General features: G+C 35.5%; 1 protein-coding gene across 1 annotated transcript in view; it reads right to left on the bottom strand.

The window, feature by feature from the left end:
- Positions 1-206: 206 nt before the first annotated feature.
- The window catches only part of CEP192 (centrosomal protein 192), a gene marked incomplete at its 5' end in the record, with an annotated part of 58,528 nt that continues 39,840 nt past the window's right edge, over positions 207-18,894 (bottom strand). The window contains 11 exons of the mRNA XM_083859023.1: positions 207-680; positions 5,202-5,260; positions 5,738-5,861; positions 6,764-6,882; positions 10,619-10,738; positions 12,210-12,305; positions 13,169-13,248; positions 14,388-14,589; positions 15,845-15,950; positions 17,713-17,836; positions 18,147-18,319. Coding sequence (XP_083715149.1) covers positions 542-680; positions 5,202-5,260; positions 5,738-5,861; positions 6,764-6,882; positions 10,619-10,738; positions 12,210-12,305; positions 13,169-13,248; positions 14,388-14,589; positions 15,845-15,950; positions 17,713-17,836; positions 18,147-18,319 — 1,342 coding nt within the window. The 3' untranslated portion in view covers positions 207-541. The remainder of the gene's footprint in view (positions 681-5,201; positions 5,261-5,737; positions 5,862-6,763; positions 6,883-10,618; positions 10,739-12,209; positions 12,306-13,168; positions 13,249-14,387; positions 14,590-15,844; positions 15,951-17,712; positions 17,837-18,146; positions 18,320-18,894) is intronic.

The raw sequence follows: 18,894 nt of genomic DNA on the forward strand, positions 1-18,894 counted from the left end.
CAGGGGCTGACTCTCAGATCCCAGCATTACCTCACAGAAATGTGATATTAACAGGTCAGCTCCTGGACTGCAATGCCTCCCTCTGTTCCCTCACAGTTCCCCCAAAATTTAGCATTGAGGCAGCTTGATTCCTTGCCTACAGCAAAGAATCCTCTAAAACAGACAGAAATCACAGAAGATCAACTGTTTACACATAAATTTTATTTCTGAATTTACAATGCTTAAAATAAAATATATCAGTATCTAGCTATTTCCAATAAATGCAAAAATACAAAACTTCCATTTGCTTTAAAAGTGCAGAAATATAAATTAAAAAATGATAACTTGAAAACATACAATGTTATTTCTCAATGTCTTTACTATCAAAACAGATTTGTAAAACAAGCACCGTAATTTATTTTACAGAAGACTTTTCATCACAGCAGCATCACAGGGCAAAAAAAGTAGGACATTAGTATGGAAATGTAGTAGCAAATCTTTGAATATTTTAAATGGTATGAACTGTTATAAATTCTTAAAAAGAGTTAAAAAACTGTTCTGACTATTTTTTTGCAATAGCTTTACCATAGAGATGAATATTAATTGGGCTGTATTTGGCTGTCAACACAACGAAGACATCTTCAAACATTCCTTCTGCTTTTGGCTTGAACTGGACTGGCACAGTGATGTAATGATAGGCTCTAAAAAGGTAATTAATCATTGTTAATAAACAAGTAAATACTACCTGACAGACAAATTCAGGTCTAGTTTGGACTTTCACCAAAATGGTATACTGGATGTCACTGGATCATCAAGTTTAGGTATGTTTCACCTGTATTATTTATTTTTATAGTGTTTTATAATGGATTTTTTTTAACTTTATAGATTTATTTTTATAGATTTGATTATCTATTTTTCTTCTGAAGAACTTTGATCCTCAAGGTCATTTTTTCCTTCTGATGACACAAAGTAATACAATACTTTATTGGTGCTCATTTACCTTGATAAATTTGGTCTGCCTTTTGGCAATACTGACAGTGCATAAACTTTATTTGGAGCAGAATTACTATATTTCTTCCCTTCAAACATCACAAAAGTACACTAAAATTTCCAACTCTTTGTTGCAATCCATGCATTTTAAACTACTAATTTCCATTACTTCTAATTGCTTCTACATTAAGAAATACTTTGTTGAATTATTGTAAATCAGTATGCCCATCCTCAAACAGCATTTTAGAAATTTTACACTGTTTTAACGTAATTCCTTTCCTATTTGGATTACATAAAAACATACCAAATAACAGGTGTCTGTGTTAATTGTCAAAAGCCTAGACTGAATTATTTAAAAAGATAAGCTGTACAAGCAATAACTGAAAATTTGGAGTGGCAGTCTATTGCATTCCATGGCATCCAATAGAAATATCCAGCACTGAAACAGGTAGCAGTAACAGGCACATACTGAAATAAGGAACTATGAACAGCATCACTTAGTAGAAAAAGAAAAGACAGTTTTGTTTGCTTTTACTATATCTTCAGTTTTCTTTCCTTAACAGTGTATAGTACTATCCAAAGTCCTCTAGAATATGCTTATTTCCCCTACCTTTTCTCACTGTGTTCCTATCTTTTCATACTCCTTTTCTCTACACTAACCCAACCTATCATAATCAGTCTGTGCTTCTACCCTTTTATTCTGTTCCTTACCTATATTAGAAATCATAATACCTGCCCTACACACCATTCTCATTTGCTAGTATCATCCTTAGTGCTGAAGTAACCACATCAGCATTTTTATTTTTTTTTTTAACAACATCTGAGTCAATCAAATAAGAGTACACACATTTAGAATAAAGACTGCGATGGTACTGTATTTTTTTCATCAGGTAATTGTACCTTAGTGAACTACAATCAACAGTGCGCTAAAGGAATACAATCAAATCAAATACAATCAAATTCATGTCTCATACTCAACTGCCAAGTGTTGTATAACAAATTTGGCAGTGTCTGTCTTTTTAACCATCTATGATACACAGGCTGAAGATATTTACTCAGCTCATTTTGAAAGAAATCAATTTTTAAAAGTGAAGGACATGAGTATTACTATTTAATCTGTAACATACATTATGTTAGAAAATAAAAATTTTAGTAGGAATAGAGTGTGAAGCTGCATATAACTAGGCTACCTGAGAATTTACAGAAGTAAAAATAAATTCAGTAGAAAGCCAGAAGAGATGCAGAAGTCTGTATCATGTCCGAAATAATATACGTGTGCTCCTTGATGTATTACAAAACACTTACTTAAAAAGAATAACATAACCATACTGAACCTTACACTATATCAAAAACTTAACAGTAAATTAGGCATTGCTCTTTCAAATAGATGGCCACATCTGGCTGTGAAACACTAATTTCCAGAATATGTACCATATGACCTCAATGGTACCGAGGCAGAGCAGTTTCTTAGCAAATGACAGCTATATTAAATTCCTCTTCATCTCTAAATTCAGGTGCCCATTTGGTGGGTGCTAAACATATTATTTTTCTTCCCTAAAAGCAGAGTAAGTCAGACATTATGTAGTCTGATTTGTAGCAGTCAGCTGATTTCTCACAATCAAGATAAGACTCATCACACTTGCTTCCTTACCCAAAGGGAAAGAAGCTATTTTCTTGACTAACAAGACTGGAAGGTTAAGACTTCAGATAAAACACCTCTTTGGGCTACTCCATAACATAACTGTTCTCAGAAATTAAGCAACCTGGAAGATTTTTCTGAAGTACAGTAATCAGAAACTATAGTTTCGGGACAAGTACAATTCTGCTGCAGTTAACTCTCTTTCTCTTAAAAAAACCTCCTTTTATCTCAAACTTTCCACTACGCCTGCACTTCAGTTAGTCTCTGAATAGTGCATGGCCTTTACAGGTTGTTGCACCAGACTCAAGTGGTATTTCTGAAAAGTCAGGCATGTTTGGAGCCTGCTTCACAGACAAACTAATCCTCTAATCCTCAAAACAACACTGAATAAGTTGAAAAGGAAGAGTATGGGCAGTTAGCCCAGTTTAAGCCATAGTAACCAGATGGTTCCTCAATGAACAGTGACCACTGACACCCAGAAGGGGTGGCTACTGGAAACAAAAATAATTAGTGAAGGAAACAACTCAACAAAGAGCTTTACCTTTTAGTAGTATCTAGAACATATACTACCCTGTAATCAGATGGCTTCTGAAAGCAATAAAATCAGGACACTTTTGCTTTCAAGCTTTAAGTAGGCACAGCAACCTGGTAATACTTCCAGAAACAGAAATTTGCCATTTTTTAAATGCTTAATTCATATGTTTATATAACTTAAGGGTCATATTGTTAAAAGTATTCTCCTTCCAGTAAAAAAAAATCTAGTCTGTCAACAAATGGAACTCTTTTAGAATTCCACAGCAGTGCTATGCACTGGTACTTGGGATGGAATAACCAATTGAAGCAAAAATCACTACACCAAATTCTGCAGGTCAAGACTCTTGATATTCGATACAAAGTTTCACTTTCTTAATCTAGATTTAAAACTTGATTATGCAGGATTACTTTTAAATTTGGCCCTCAAAATTTAGAGCATGCAATAGACCATGTTTAGTACATTACACATTTTTGGCAAAAAACTAGGTAGATATAGTACTTTCTACTCTCATACTCTTATTTACAGACTCATATTCCAAGTTGCTGCAGAGTACTCTCATCCAGTTAGTTTTGAATATTACTTCCTAAGATGCCCAAGTTTAGAAGGAAACAGTTACCAGTGGTTTAATTGATATCCTCCTTGATGCTATTCTAGAATAAAAATCATTTAAAACAGTTTTAACACTTTTTAAAAAGCATCTAAGTCAAGCAAATCTTCTGTGCTTTATGCTCATAAATGGGAGACCATTATGTTGACTTCAGAGAAATTATTTCTTTAAAAGATAGGAAAAGCTGGCTTTTAAACTTGCTAAGTCTGCTTTAGATAAATGCAGTAGGAGTTCATATTCTCTTGCAGAAAATATACCGAATAGTTTTTACAGCATTCCTCAAAAATGTTTTTGAAATATCAAAGTCTCTTCCAGTGAAGTGATTTTGTCAAGGATGACTAAATCAAGTCATCCTGTCCTTTGTCTGCTACTGTACAGTCTCAGACAGATCTAGAGTTGCCTTTATTTAGACAGATCCCATCCTGGTCACTACCCCCATAAAAACCCTCTGTGCCATCTCATGTGAAATATTTAATAAAAAGACGACATTTAAATTGAAGTAATAACACAAACCTAAGAGGAGTTACAACACTTGAAACTGCGAAGTGGCCTGAAGAATACCTTCAATACTTGTGGCTAACACCACTACAGCCCTGTCCTTGTGATAAACGTGGAGCAAATTAGGAGGCAGAATATCTAACTCCATTTATGATTTGCTCACAATTTCTGCTCTCTATACCCTCAGCTTTCCTGTGTTTAAAATGGGAACTTGTTTAAACACTGAGAATGTATGCTGTATCACTTCTAATGAAATGGTTGCATTTCTGCTTCCTGACAATCCCACTGTTGCAGATGAGCATGTGAGATGCTGTACTTCTTGAAGAGATGACTAATACTACTGTCACATACTTGTTGTAATGAACACCACAGATGACTGGGTTTATTTTCAGGGATTGCTATTACTAACTTTTTTGGTTTTCTAATGCAAGTAAAATGCTGAAATAGTTGGTATGACACCAGACAATTCCAGCAGCTGCCCAAACCTTGTGTTTGCAGAGAACCTTTGATGCAGCTCTGCAGGTTTGTCAAATTAGAAGCATGATGAAGGCAATTTGCTTGGTCTGTTGTGCAGAAAGTATAAATGGAAGGAATGACTTGATTGTGCACAGCATGCCAAATGGTTACATGAAGCATTAGGCTTAACATTAAAAGCAGCAGCACTGTTAGAAACAATTTGCAGGGAAGAAATTGGCAGATGTAGAAGTAACTGTGTGGGCTCATTCTGCTTTGAACAGAGATTAGAGAGAGAGAGAAAAAAAAAAACCCACACAAAAAACACCCAACCAAAAAAGCCTCACCCTCCCCCCCCCAAACCAATAACTATAAACAAAAGCATCCAGATTGTTTATATGTACATTTTAGGAATGTACATATACAGAAGATCTTTATCTTACTGAATTACTTGGTTAATTTTTTTGTTAGGAGAGAATGTTAGCATATGCATTACTCACCTTAGAGAGTATTTCAAGTGCTTGATGTAGAAAGGCTCACTGGGATTTACAAATTTCAGCTGTAATTTAATACAAAATGCTTAAAAGTGCTCTATATTTAACCCTATCACATTCAATTTATGACACGTGTAAAATAAATCAAGCCACTTACAAATATAGCTTTAGACAGACTCAAGATTTAAAAATAAAGAATGCCCACATTTGTGAACAGTAAGGAGAAAATCTTATTTCAATATTTTAATGAAGTTAAAAAATTAAAATCAGTAAATCAGAATAATAACAAACCTATGCAAACTATGACAAACTACCATATTTTCCTATTAATATATTACAAATACACTCAGTTATTCAGTCAGACAAAATGAAAAAAGAAAAAATTACACATCAAAGTTCTTCAAGTACTGACTTTTGGAACTAGCAAACTAAGACATGTACTATTGCAACCTTTGTCAAGAATAAAAGAGAAAAGAACAGTGTACCTGAGCAATTGAAAGGATTTACAAGTATCTATTTAAGATTAAGTCTGTCAAACTTACCATGTGTGTCATACAGGAGTTATTCCGCAAGTGGACCTTTAATGTGCATGTTTCCCCAACTCTGGTTAGAGGAAAAACATAGACGTCTTCTGGGGCATATACTCCTTGAATGGCCAGTTTTTGTCTGATTTGAAAAAGTGATTTAAGAAATTAACATTTCTGACCTGTATGATCTGTGTATATTGATTGTATTATTTGAAGTAATAGGTGTATTTTCTGAGAATAAATCAGGAAAAAGGGAAAGATCCAGAAAACATAGACTCTCTCACCTTAAGTTTTATAGGCAAGATATTTTAGCCAGAAAGAATAACAAAAGCATCACTGTGGCATAAATATGGAGGAATTTACTTAATATGCACTTTGACAGTCTGAATTTTTCCCCACATGCTTTACCAGAGACCTAGAGCCATATCAAAGACTGCAGGTTTAACCAAACATTTTATTCTCTTGCCATATTCACATCATCCCATAGTGAAAGAACTGACAATTAACTTGAGACTGAACAGCAAGATTAAGACATGCAGTACTGTGGTTTTCTCAGAATTGACTTCATAGTCAATTGGGGCGTCCAAAAGGGAAATATACAAAAAGTATACACAAAATTCTACCACCAATACCAGTGCATTTACCACAGCATACCATAGTTAGACAACTTAGAAACTGAACTGAAAAGAAAAAGCATGGAAGACTGAGCAATACAAAGTCACTAAGAGGTTTGGGCAAATCTGTTTTTTACACCTGCTTATCTAACATAGAATCATAGGATCTCTCAGGTCAGAAGACACTCAGATGGTCTCTAGTTCAACCTCTTGCTCCAGTCAGGGTCAGATGTGACATCAGAATAAGCTGTCCAGTTAAATCCCAAAAACTTCTGAGGACAGAGCCTGCATAGACTCTCTGTGAAGTCTGTTCCACCACACAGATGTCCCAATAGTAAAAAAGGTTTTGGTTGTGAGGTTAGACTCTACTCCCACACCCTTTTACCCAGCCACAGACACGCTCTTGTCAGGTTTTGTCCATACATACCTTATTCTTTTTGGTTGTCCTTCAGCAGAAGCTTTCCTTTCTGGTGTAACTGGAAGCTCAGTTTTTGTAAGGGCACTTGGAGAAGATTTCACTGGTGTTGTATTTTCTGCTTTAGGACTCTATTGGCAAAACCAGAGAAGATTGTAAACTTCAGTTCAAAAGTACTTAGGTGTTCAGGAATGTAAGTCATCCCCCTTACTCAATCCAAGACTTTTTATTTAAAGAATAAACTTTCAGAAACATGAGAGTCTGGATCATTGAGATGGAAGCAATTACTTAGGAGGACTACGTCAACAGGCTTCTGTGCTTTACAAATACTTATTTATTACAAGACACTTCACCACAAACTAGCAGTGCAGGGGGAATCTCAAAAAGGCTGCAAGCAACCAAGATTTTATTAAAAGCCAAAATACCCTCACTTCCTCTGCAGATATTATGCCCATATGCCTCAAGAACAACCAAAGTTGGCTAAACAACTGCTCAGAAAAAAGGAAGACATAAGTCAGCATTATAATCTGAATTCTCAAAACAGCAAAAAGCTTTGTAGTAATTTTGTACTATGAACAACACATCCTTCTCAAAGAAAGGCCTCTCCAGAGAAGGAGAAGCACGTAACGCACTATATGGAATTTTCTGCATTCAGAAATTAGGCCAAAATATTTACCACCACCAAGACCCACATTTAGGGTATTCTAACACAAGGAGACCAAATCACTGAATGGGAATAACTGGACAAATAACAACTTCAAATTCTGCATTGCTTTATTAATCTTGCCAGATATTCTTTGGAGTCCCCTTGGGTCACGACATCTTAAACAAAGTTAAAGAATCAAAAGAACCTCCTACACTCATGGTTGTACAACATTATGTCAATTTTTGAAATGGTGCTGACGTTTTAGACAAGCAGTTGATTCCCTGACGCAGGGAAGACGAAAAAAATAGATTCATCTTCAATAGAGCTGCTATGACAAACTTGTCTTTTAGACATTCATTTCTTCTATTGAAAGAGCTGCTAATCAGTCTGTCAGAAATAGCAGCAGCCATTTAAAAAAAATTCAATTTTAAAGAATATATTTTTCAGTTGCAAATAACCTGTTCATGAACCCCAGTAGAACCTAATAAAGACACGAAAGGATTTGCACATGTGTCTTGTTTCAAGAGCTTTTATTTTTCCACATAGTCAAAAATAATGGGCGTCATGCCTCTGTTATCATTCAAATTCTAATTTATCAAAAGGGATGTTGACTGCATGAGAATAAGGTGCATTATGGAAAACGATCAGAAGTTACCCCAGTCTTTATACGGGCATCTTGAAATACTGCTTGCTTTACCACAGCCTGTACTGACTTCTGCTATTTCAAACAAGAGCAGTACATTAACACTCCAAATCGTTACAAAGGAGTGCTGCAGTTCCAAAGACACCTCAGGAAAACAGAAATTTGTGTAGCTTGAAAACTGGAATTATTCTGCTCATAGAGTTTAAAAAGGTTTTCTCTCATTTCTGAGATACACAAAGATAATGCAGCTTTGTGATGCTGACACTTTTAAACGTATTTAATGTCACTGATGTACATTACTTCACTTTTTAAAGTACATAAGCCATGTAAATTAAAAAAATGCATTAATTCAACATTTGTAGTATCTTAAACAGCAGGGGGTTCTTTACAAAGTCCTCAACTTTCTACATGCTAAAGGAGCAGTCAGGACTTAGATGCTGCCTCAGCCTTGTGGCAGCTGCTCACTAGTTCACCCAGAAGGGACCAATAGTTAGACCCAAATACCAGCCCAAGACTCCTGTGCACAATACTGATTCTCGGCTCGATGATCTTTGAAAAGCCCCCCGGAGCAGCCCCCAGCAGCAGGAACAAATGTTCCTCAGGAAAAAGAAAAAACTAAGTTTGAATGACCAGCACAGAGAGGCTGGGGCTGCAGAGCACAGAGAGAATCCCTCCTTTCTTTGTCTCTTGGACTCATTTAGGAGACGTGATGATCTGAATTCCTGACTATAGTTTCCAATGGTGAGGACTGCAAACACATGAAGAGCATAATGAAAATTACAGTTAATTAATTTGTTAGAAAAAGATTAAAGTAGGGTGTGCCACTGATTTTCCTAACTAAATGTTGTTCTTTTAGTTCCTTACTAAGCTCCCCAAATTTTTCATTTCTTCTGAAGTGGTGCTATAAATAAACACCACTCAGTCACTCTGAATGACAGTCAGTCACTCTTCCCACTTCATTCTATCAAAAGTCACATTAACCACAGCTGTAGCCCCCTGCCTCAGCAAAACCACCAGATTCCAAGTCCTTTTTAAAGTTTTAGTAACACTGCCTAAACTCTTGATCCCAAGAAGATAATAGATTATGATTCACTTGTCTTCTCAACTAAAAGCTGCAACACTATAAACACTCTAAATGTTGTGTTGATCCCTCTTCTGAACAGATGTATACCTAGTTGATAAATACAGTACTCCCTTTGCAAACTTTTCTGAAAATGATCATGACATGCATTTCGAGTATTTTCTACAAACTTTTTTCCCCATGTGCAGAGATGCTACAAGGATCTAATTGTTAACAGCTTTGAAAAAGATCAAGAACAAATCTGACACAGTAGTTCAAATACATTAATATCAAGTTATGCTGCTCAAAGATTTACACAACTCTGACAAGTAGTTGCGTTTTAAGAAGTGACTTCTTTAAAATTCTAGAGTTCTGTTAAAGAATTAATCTTCTCCACATTTCAACTAGCTTTAAAAAGATAAATGATTTAGATGTTTTCCTCATTTTCAGGAAAATTATGACCAAAGAATTTAATGAAAGCTTAATAAAAAATCCTCTAAAACAAAATATTATACAGGAGTCTCGTGCCAAATTTTTATAAGTACTCTTTCAACACAATTAATTTGGAAAGAACAAAGAACCTACAAAAAAAAATGTAAGGTACCTCAGCAAGAAGGATAAGTAAGGTTCCTACTACTGAAGCATGCTTAGTACTCCAAAGAAACATCCCAAATCTTTGTGTGGACTTCTTAGGAAAATCAAGTCAAACCTTCTGAAGAGGACAGCAAAGCATAGATAGCAAACATGCCATTCTGAATGTACAAAGCTCTTCACATTCAGCTTATTTAACTAATCATTAGGATTAATTCTTCCTTATGGTAATAAATCCTCTGTCCTATGTAAGTTCCTCTTGTATAGATGGGATAAAAAGCAAGGTAAGGAAAGAGAGCACAGAAAACCAATTGCAATTCCCAGCCCACTTCTTCCAAAGCTTAGCATAAAGTTTGAGCTGAGGAACAACAGGGGAGCAAAGAAGAGCTCAAACCCAATTACTCCTATGTATAAATTTTACAATTATCGCCACCTACATTGTTACTCTCATAAAATACTGAAGCAGGTTTTAGTAGAGATATTTATTATACCTCCAAGATGGATATTTGAAAATGCCAAAACTGCACTGAGTTATGTATTACAGCAACGGTCAGTTACTTCACTATTTATTTACAAATATAAAACTGACAAACAAAAAACAAACAACAAAAAAAAAACCCCATAGAAACATCTTTGTCTACAGAAACAATTCTCCTAGAATGTAAATTCATCTCTACTCTCTCTGAGCTAAATAAAGTTTTCTATCATAAATGGCAAAAGAAAATGCATTATCACATAAAGAAGAGGAAAAAGGTATTTTTGTAACACAAGAAAAAAAAATACAATTTAGCCCAGCAAAAATAATAGCAGAGTTGAGATTTTTTCCAGAATACAGCAATGTATATATGAAAGAGTAGTGTATAGTAAAATCAAGATGTTATAAAAAATGTGCACTCAAGACAGTGTTTATAGCTTTTATGTACTCACATTTCCGGAAAGCTGCAATTTTAATTTGTGTTTCCTACTCGGATTTTCAACTGAGTAATACTCAAGGTCCCAGAACTGGGAGTAATCTCCTCTCTCTCTAGGTGAAAAGATTACAGCAATCTACAAAAAAAAAAAAAAAAAAAAAAAAAATTCGCAGAACACTACTAATCTTCAGAATGTTCATAATTTTACTTGTGCAAAGTTCTGGTTCAGCCAGCACAAAATTTACACACTACAGAACACACATGGCACACGCAGGTGATCTTGCAGAAAACTGTACAACTAGCTAGTCCTCCTTTGCCCACAAGTGGAAAAAAAATAGATTAAATATGTTATGCAAGCAATTTTGAACAAAATTTGAGTTCAGATAATCTGCTTTAAGTAAAGTCAGCAAGTGCTGGCAGTTACTTCTCTTAGTAAAATGGAGAGAAAGAGGACCAGGAAGGGAAATGCGTGCACCTGAAAAAAGAATTCCTTCATCTGGCAACTAAGTTGTGAACAACTCAACTCCTCCAGCTCCAAATCTGTAAGCACACTGTACTGCAATTAAGAGGAGACCTGAAACTTAAACCATCTTGCCAGCTCTGAATTTGATCATCCCTAAAGGTCACCTATGTAACAAAGGCTTGTCTCCATATAGTGCCATACCAGGTCAATTCAAGAATAAACTTGCAGTGTTTTCAGAACTGAGTTTGAGGGAAGAAGAGTGCAGCAGATTAGAATAGACCACTACAACTATATCTAATTAGCCAAACATCATATCCACTGCAAAAAAAATAGCCAATCATGATAGCACTGTACCTTATCAGCTCCAGTCCACAGCCTGGCATGCCAATGATGTAAACGTTATTCAAATAGGCCTGGACTAGGATTGCTATGGCAAATACAATTGTGTAAATTCAAATAATGGCTTGCAATATTATGAAATTACTATGAAACTGGACAGGAATAAGTTTTTTATTCTTGTAAATAGATTACAAATTGCATCTCTATGGAAGTAATGTCATAATTATCCATAATAATGAAAAGAGAGGTGTTAATGAAGATGAAAAGATAAAACTGGAGTAGCATTGTGAGAACGGATGAGGCAGGAAAGACCCTTACAAATCCATTCAGTGTATCCTTGGATGTGCTCTATAATTGTGGTTATGAATCCCTCTACCGGCCAGGAGATAAAATTGTAAGTCAAATGAAACCAACTCTAGGAATAGACAACTGTTCTTGAACAAGTATAGCAAGAATGCTTCAAGGAAAGGAATCAGGTTTTGTAAGAACCCAGAATTATTTGCCATTTTCTTCTGGAATTTTACAAAACATTTAAAATCATTTTCTGTTCTAAAATAATTTGTCCTTAAAAATCCCCAAACAGTAACACAAACACACGACCACTTTGAAATGAAACTACTTTGATTGCATGAATTCTTAGAATCAACTCTGCTGAATTAAGCTAATACAGACTACCTGATACACTCCAGAACCCAATACTGAAAAGCCAACATTTTATCATTATCAAATAAAACTTATTTCCCATTTAAGATCTTATTTTCCAATTGGGATACACTAATATGCTGAAATATTTATAAATGTTTACCTTCTCTTGTCCATGAACTTCAAGAGTACCAGAAACACGGGAAAATACAAAAGCAGGGTAAAGAACCCTATAAACAGAACCACTCCCATCCACATCCTGCAAATAAATTTATGAGTCAGATTCAGAAGGGAAAGGAAAAAAATATCCTGAAACCACACAATACACCCCCACACAACCCCCCCTTGCAGAAGACTGAGGAAAATACACCCAATTAAGCTGCTTTTAAAAGAAAAATTGATATTGACTCCCTAAAAGAAAATTAATAAAGATTGAAACTACTAAATCCAGTTACTACAACAACTGACTTACAGTAGTGGTGCACTGGCTGGAACATGACATACTCAGTCCAGGGGTACTGGTAAGAGCACTACATAACCATTTTTCATGGTTTCACAACAATAAACCATAATAATAATTCTAGCATAAAACCAAAATCATCACAGCATTTCAGACTAACAAAAAAATAGGGAAGCATTTAAAAATATCAACAGCTAGGCACAGGCAACAGCACTGTAATCAAAATATCCTTGACCTAACTCAAATTTCTACAAAAATCCCATGTACAGTGCAATTTCAGCAGCACAAGCCTGGAACAAGTCTGGCATTCTGGAGCCAAAAAAAGACACCTATCTTTCATTTATGCTTGACTACTTAATGCATTTTGGATGATGATACTGTATGAGTACAAGCAAACTCTGTAAAGCAGTATGTGAAGCAGAAATTGTACCATTGAGCACTGAGTGATTCACAGTCAGGAAACACATTAGGGACGAAAAAAAGGAGCAAAATATTTCCCTGATATGGACAGAGGAAAAAAAACCTTTGTTTTGAGCTGAGGTCATGCTCAAATATATATTCTTTCTTTAGAGGCAGCAGGGAGAGACAGAACAAGAGGAAGAGAAAAGTTAAAATAAAATCCAGGGATTTGCATAAAACTCCCAGTGAAAGCATTCACTTACTTTAGTATAGGGTGGTGCAAAAGATGACAAAGTCCACTTCAGGTTTTCATTCCCTTTGTTCTCCATTTCCAGGTAATTCTCTAAAAAAGAAGTATCAGAGGACCATACTAAACACCTTTGTTCAAGTACCTCTGATGAAAAGAGTTAAGCAGCAACTATGTTTCTTGATGCACAAGTTTAGTGGAAACAGTTTTCATTATAACAAATCTCAAGAGCAGACTCAAACAAAGCACACTGTCATAAAATTTGTAAAAGCTTATACACAACAAATTTAGACTCCACCAAAAACCCCTGAAAGATATTAAATTCCTTCCCAAGACATTATTTGATCATTCAGAGACAAAACACTGAGAGTACTCCAGTCTGAGACCAAACAAAAATTGTAGCAAAAAACCTGTTTTGTTACTCAGCATACATCTAAATACATGTCTCTTGGCAAGAATTAGGAGTCTAGAATAGCACTTAAAGTTTAGCTGCAGACATACATTATACAGGAAATTTATAAACACCAAAGTATTATATTACAATCCTTTCCTAATTTTAGCAAAAAAAGAACCTCAGATATAATTGATAAATTGAGCCTTGAAAGTCCTCAAGGAAAAAAACCCTGATGTCAATGGATCATTAAAAAAACCTTCATTACCTAAAAAAGTCAAAAAAAACTGGTAACAAGATAACAGAGTGAGAGTTCCATAGTTACTTTGAGACTTTGAAGCATTACTGGAATTAAAAGTACAGACCAAGCATTTCAGACTCCATTATCTACACCGTTCATCTTGATCACTATTCTCCAAGACAAGGCCAGGCAGCCTTACAGCTTGATATGCCTATTGTCTTTAGGAAGAGCATTTAATTCCCTGCTAAACACAGACAGATTGGTCTCACATCTTACGGACATAAGTGCATATGAGAATTGAGCCAAAAGAGTTTCAAGTAGACACAGTAACCTTTTAACACTCTCTTATCCCAGGCACAGTGTAACTGCATTCATCAGAGTGGCTTAAAAAACCCAGCAACTGATTTGCCTGCTAGCAAATCTATCTGAAAAAAAAGGTATGACTATATTGCATGAGAACTTAAAAAAAAAAAAAAAAAAAAAAAAAAAAAAAAAAAAAAAAAAAAAAAGAGGCACCGAAGTGCCCAAACATGCAATACAATAAACGAAGCCTCTGAACACAAGATACTACAGATGCTATATTTAATAACTAATTCCTCTTACCTGAGCTTTGACCAGGTATTGTTTTAGGAAAAACAATGGTTTTGTTCTTTATCTCTATTTCTGTGAGAGGGAGCTTGTGGAGAGCTTTTAGCACAGCAGTAGGATTTTCAGACTGTGGAGTAATTGTATCACATCTTCTACATGGAAAGTCTGATCCAGGCACGCTCTGTGTGACAGCCTCTTGAATAAGCACTTGAATAAACTTTTGCACAATTTGGAGAAAAGCAAAGTTTTAAACAGTGAATGTTGATACATTAACAAGTCAAATTATTTAGCTCTATTTCCCTGAGCTGCAAGAGCTTATGTTCAGCTTTACATTTCAACAGAGGAAAGCTCTCATACATTAAATCACGAGGTCTTCTCCAACCTCAAAAGTTTAAAGATTCTAGGACAAGTTTAATTTAGAAGAAAAGGAACATTCACTGAAAATTTGCTATCTAGGCATTTTAATTCAACAGGAATAACAATTTAAACTAGTTTAACTGACAATTCCTACAACACTCTCTGTTGCAGATAATGGAAACAGAGCTGCCTCATTCAGGAGGTGCCAAAAGCACTACTAACTACCAGATTTCTTATATTTGATGGGTTTTGCTACATTCCCTATACTCGTCCTAGTAGATTTCTTAAATCCTTTTCTCATATTGTAGGACATGACATAGTTAACTATGTGCAGTCATCATTTCCTTCTCAACATCTTTCCTGTTGGTTTGGGTTTTCTGAAGGCAGTTTCCAGTTCTGTATCATACCTCACACTTCCCTCCATGAAAAAGGAAATTAGATAAAGTTTGATCCTTTAACTGTCTATTTCTCCCATGCATTGTTACAAATAACCCAAAACACATACTGACTGTAAAAATAAAAAGTCTCTTTGTTTAGGAGAGATTACCAAGGAGTCTTTCTGCTCTGACACAGAAAAAAGAAAAATTTTTGACTTCATAAATTTTATTTCTATGCCTCAACCTAATCAGGGAAATGTCTTGGAGTAAAATCCATGAAGAGGAAGAATCTGTTCTAGACATTCTTCATCATAGACCTGTCATCCAGAAGTTCAAGTTTACCTTAAGGGATTTCAAAATGAGTTATGGTGACTTGTCCAATAACTCCTTTAACTTTTTATTTTACAATATGATACAGGCTACTTTTATGTGTGCACACCTACATATATATTTTTAGCATTTTAGAAAATGATGCATAAGGCACTGGTGGGTGTAATTTTGTTGGAAATTCAGTTAGTTAGCGTTCACATCATAATATTTTTTTAGAGATGAATGAACTAAAAATCTCAGTTTACAAAATGGCATCTCTACTTTTCTTTATGAGAACTTTACAAATTAAATACAATAATGGAAGTTGATAGAGCTGCTGACTCAAATCTAAAAGGTTTTAGTAACTTTATTCAAACTGACAAAGTAAAATAAAAAGTTGCAATCTGAAGTCTCACGTAAACCACGTACCTTTAGTCCATTATCACAGTGGATATAGATTAGGCCACTCCAAGGAATTAATGTGGGTCTACTGGCAAGTGATGGATTAGGACTCACCAGAATTAGTGTACTGCCCCTAAAAAAAAAATTAACCAGTATGACTCCCATACTTTCTCATACTAGAATCACTATCTACAACATTTGTCACCAGCCCACCCAAAAGAGGATGCCCTTTTAAGATAGCAGATAAGTGAAGATGCTCTACAAATAGTTAAATTTAAGGTATTCGGATATGCAATATATTAAGCTTTAATAGCCATGATCCCAGGATCTTCTTTCATCATCACTGAGAAATCAGATCACCTCTTTTTGTGGCCTAACTCAGTTCAAGAAGGTTTAGTTCTGCAGGCTCCAGCCATCACAGTACAGAGTATAAAATATTCTGGCTGGCTTCTGTTCTGACAGGTTGACTGCCCTTGGCATTGCGAGGAGATGGTCATGAAAAATAGAAAACCGGGCAAGTGTAGCTTGATGTGCTTGAGTCTGCTGTTCCCACTGGTCTGCTTCCTACTTGCAGACCTCTGCTCCTGATCCACTACTTATTTGGACCCAAAATGTGAGGATTTTTACAGTAAACAGATTTTAAAATTCTACACTGCAAGAAAACTGCTTGCAGAAGGCCTTCAATACCCTCTTTTCAAGAAATCAGCTGGACAACCCTGAATTTAGGGTATGAGACACTCAGTATGTCCTTACTTTCACAGCTACTAGAACATCATTCATTGTTACTACTTTTTGAGACTATTTTTCTTGGCACTGATTGAATCTGCAATGAGTGGCAGATATTCTAGCCCTTCCATGGAACTTGATTTTGTTCTCCTCAGCGATGAAAGTTTCTCAGAAATTTACATCTACTCCATGAATAAGAAATTAAGTGTTTAAAATGCAATCAGCAAGGCAGAACTGAAAAGAAAGTATGTTTGGGCAAACATCTTCAAAGTTAAAGCAACTTCTGAAATACAATTCTGAAAGCAAAATCTATTTTTTGTTAGGAAACCTTTTTTTTTTTGTAAGATGAGAATAGTTTAATAACATGGTCTTAAATCTGTTCTGAACTGAACCTTAATGAAACACCAGAAATTTAGAAGGGAGAGGTGAGCAGACCTTTCAAACATAAACTGTGGAAGTCTTTGCTGCCATGCGTGAAAAGTCTCATACACATATACAGTGATATTATGACTACTTTTCCAAAAACTACTAATTAAGGCACAGGCAAGCTGACACTGGCTTGGCATTATTTTCACACGTACAGACACTGAGAAGCCAAAGGTTGAATGGCAAAACCCAGTTTTCTCAAAATAGAAAAACATCCCAAAATCAAGTTGTGAGGAAGATCAGCACATTTGCTAAAGAAAACACTAAGTCCCCAGAAGAGAAGCCTTCTATAAGAACTGTTATTTTGGGGGTTGTTTCTTGGTTGTGGGAAGGGAGGAGGTGTTTGTTTTTAAATGCACAGCTACATTTTAAACAGAAAACTACTGTGAAAAGAGATTTTTAAAGCTTAAGTTTCACTGGCCATTCAGCTCCTTGAAAATTATGCAATAGTACTTCCAGGCACAGAAAATTCCTGATATCGAGGTAATTATACACGTGACAGAACATTCCCATTATACACGACTGTAAAAGGATAAGATCCTAAATAAAGCTAGATTTGCATGTTAGTTGATAAAAAGTCTAGACCCTGGAACTAAAATAATTTCAGGGCACAGTCTAAGCAAACTAAAGTAAATTCCTAAAACCCAACTAAATTTCCTAAATTAGTTACACACTTAAAAATAAATTCCTCCAAAACCTCACTGTACTTTTACACATAAAGGAACTTATGGGAATATACTTACTCTGGTTCAACAGCTCCATGTTGTGGGGTTATAGTAAGGCAGTGAGCTGGCCATGAAAGTTCAAATGTCAAAATTCTATCAGAATTGTTGAGAATTTTTACACGTCCAACATCTGCTGTTTCACCTGTAACACAAGGAAAAAAAGCTAACACTTACGAAAATTCACAAAAATGCCCAAGATACAGAGATGCACCAATGAAAAGAAACTATTTTATGCCCTAATTTTACCTTCACTTTGCTTTAAAATCTTCCTATGTATGCAGTGCATTCTGTGTGTATATACAGAGCACATTACCTCTGATAACTTATCCAAAACTGTGTTCAAATCAAGCCTGCATGAAGATTAATGGCCAACCCATACTTACAAACATCTTATGCTGTACAGTTATCTTAATAGTGAAGTGGCTATTTCATTAACTTCAAAAAATACTTACCAATAGAAGGAGATGCCAAAGTCAAATACTCAGGTGTAACAGCCCAAGTCTCTTGGGCATCTGATTGATTCGGAACCAGATCCTTCGTTTTTGCAGATAAAGAAGTACCCTGAGGTCCTTTAACAGGAAGAACATCCAAAGTTGAAGCGGTATGTCTGACAAAGTTCTCAAACCTGAAAATAAGACTACATTAAGTAAAAGCAGTAAAAAAAAAAATCTCCCGAGTTATTATAATAGCCTACTCTTAGTATTTCTCAAAATTTTATTATTAAAGTACAATACTTTCTACATGGGCCTTCAATTTAATTCAATTCTCCATTAAGTAAAAAAACAATCCAGCACCTATATTAGGACACAACTTTTTCACAGAATGTTTGGAAGTGAAAGGCACCATTTAGAATTAGAGGAACTAAAATAAACAATTATCTTCAGAAGATAATATAATTTGAATAAAACCTGCACAGAGAAAACAAGTACTGCATAGAGAAAGAAGGCAACACAAGTTGAGTTTCACAGAATGCTGTGCAACACATTTTGGAGATCAGGAGGGACCTGTGGAGACCACCCAGCCCAACACCCCTGCCCAAAGGAGAGTCAGCTGCAGCAGGTGATTCAGGACATTGACCAGCCAGGTTTTCAGTTTCTTCAGAGATGAAAACTTCACAGCCACTCCGGGCAACCTGTTCCAATGCCTAACCACTCTCACAAGACAAAAACATAATTACATACATATAATTACTAATTATGG

The sequence above is a fragment of the Zosterops lateralis genome (genome assembly GCF_965231275.1).
Source record: "Zosterops lateralis genome assembly, chromosome: 1".
In the NCBI taxonomy this organism is placed as follows: Eukaryota; Metazoa; Chordata; class Aves; order Passeriformes; family Zosteropidae; genus Zosterops; species Zosterops lateralis.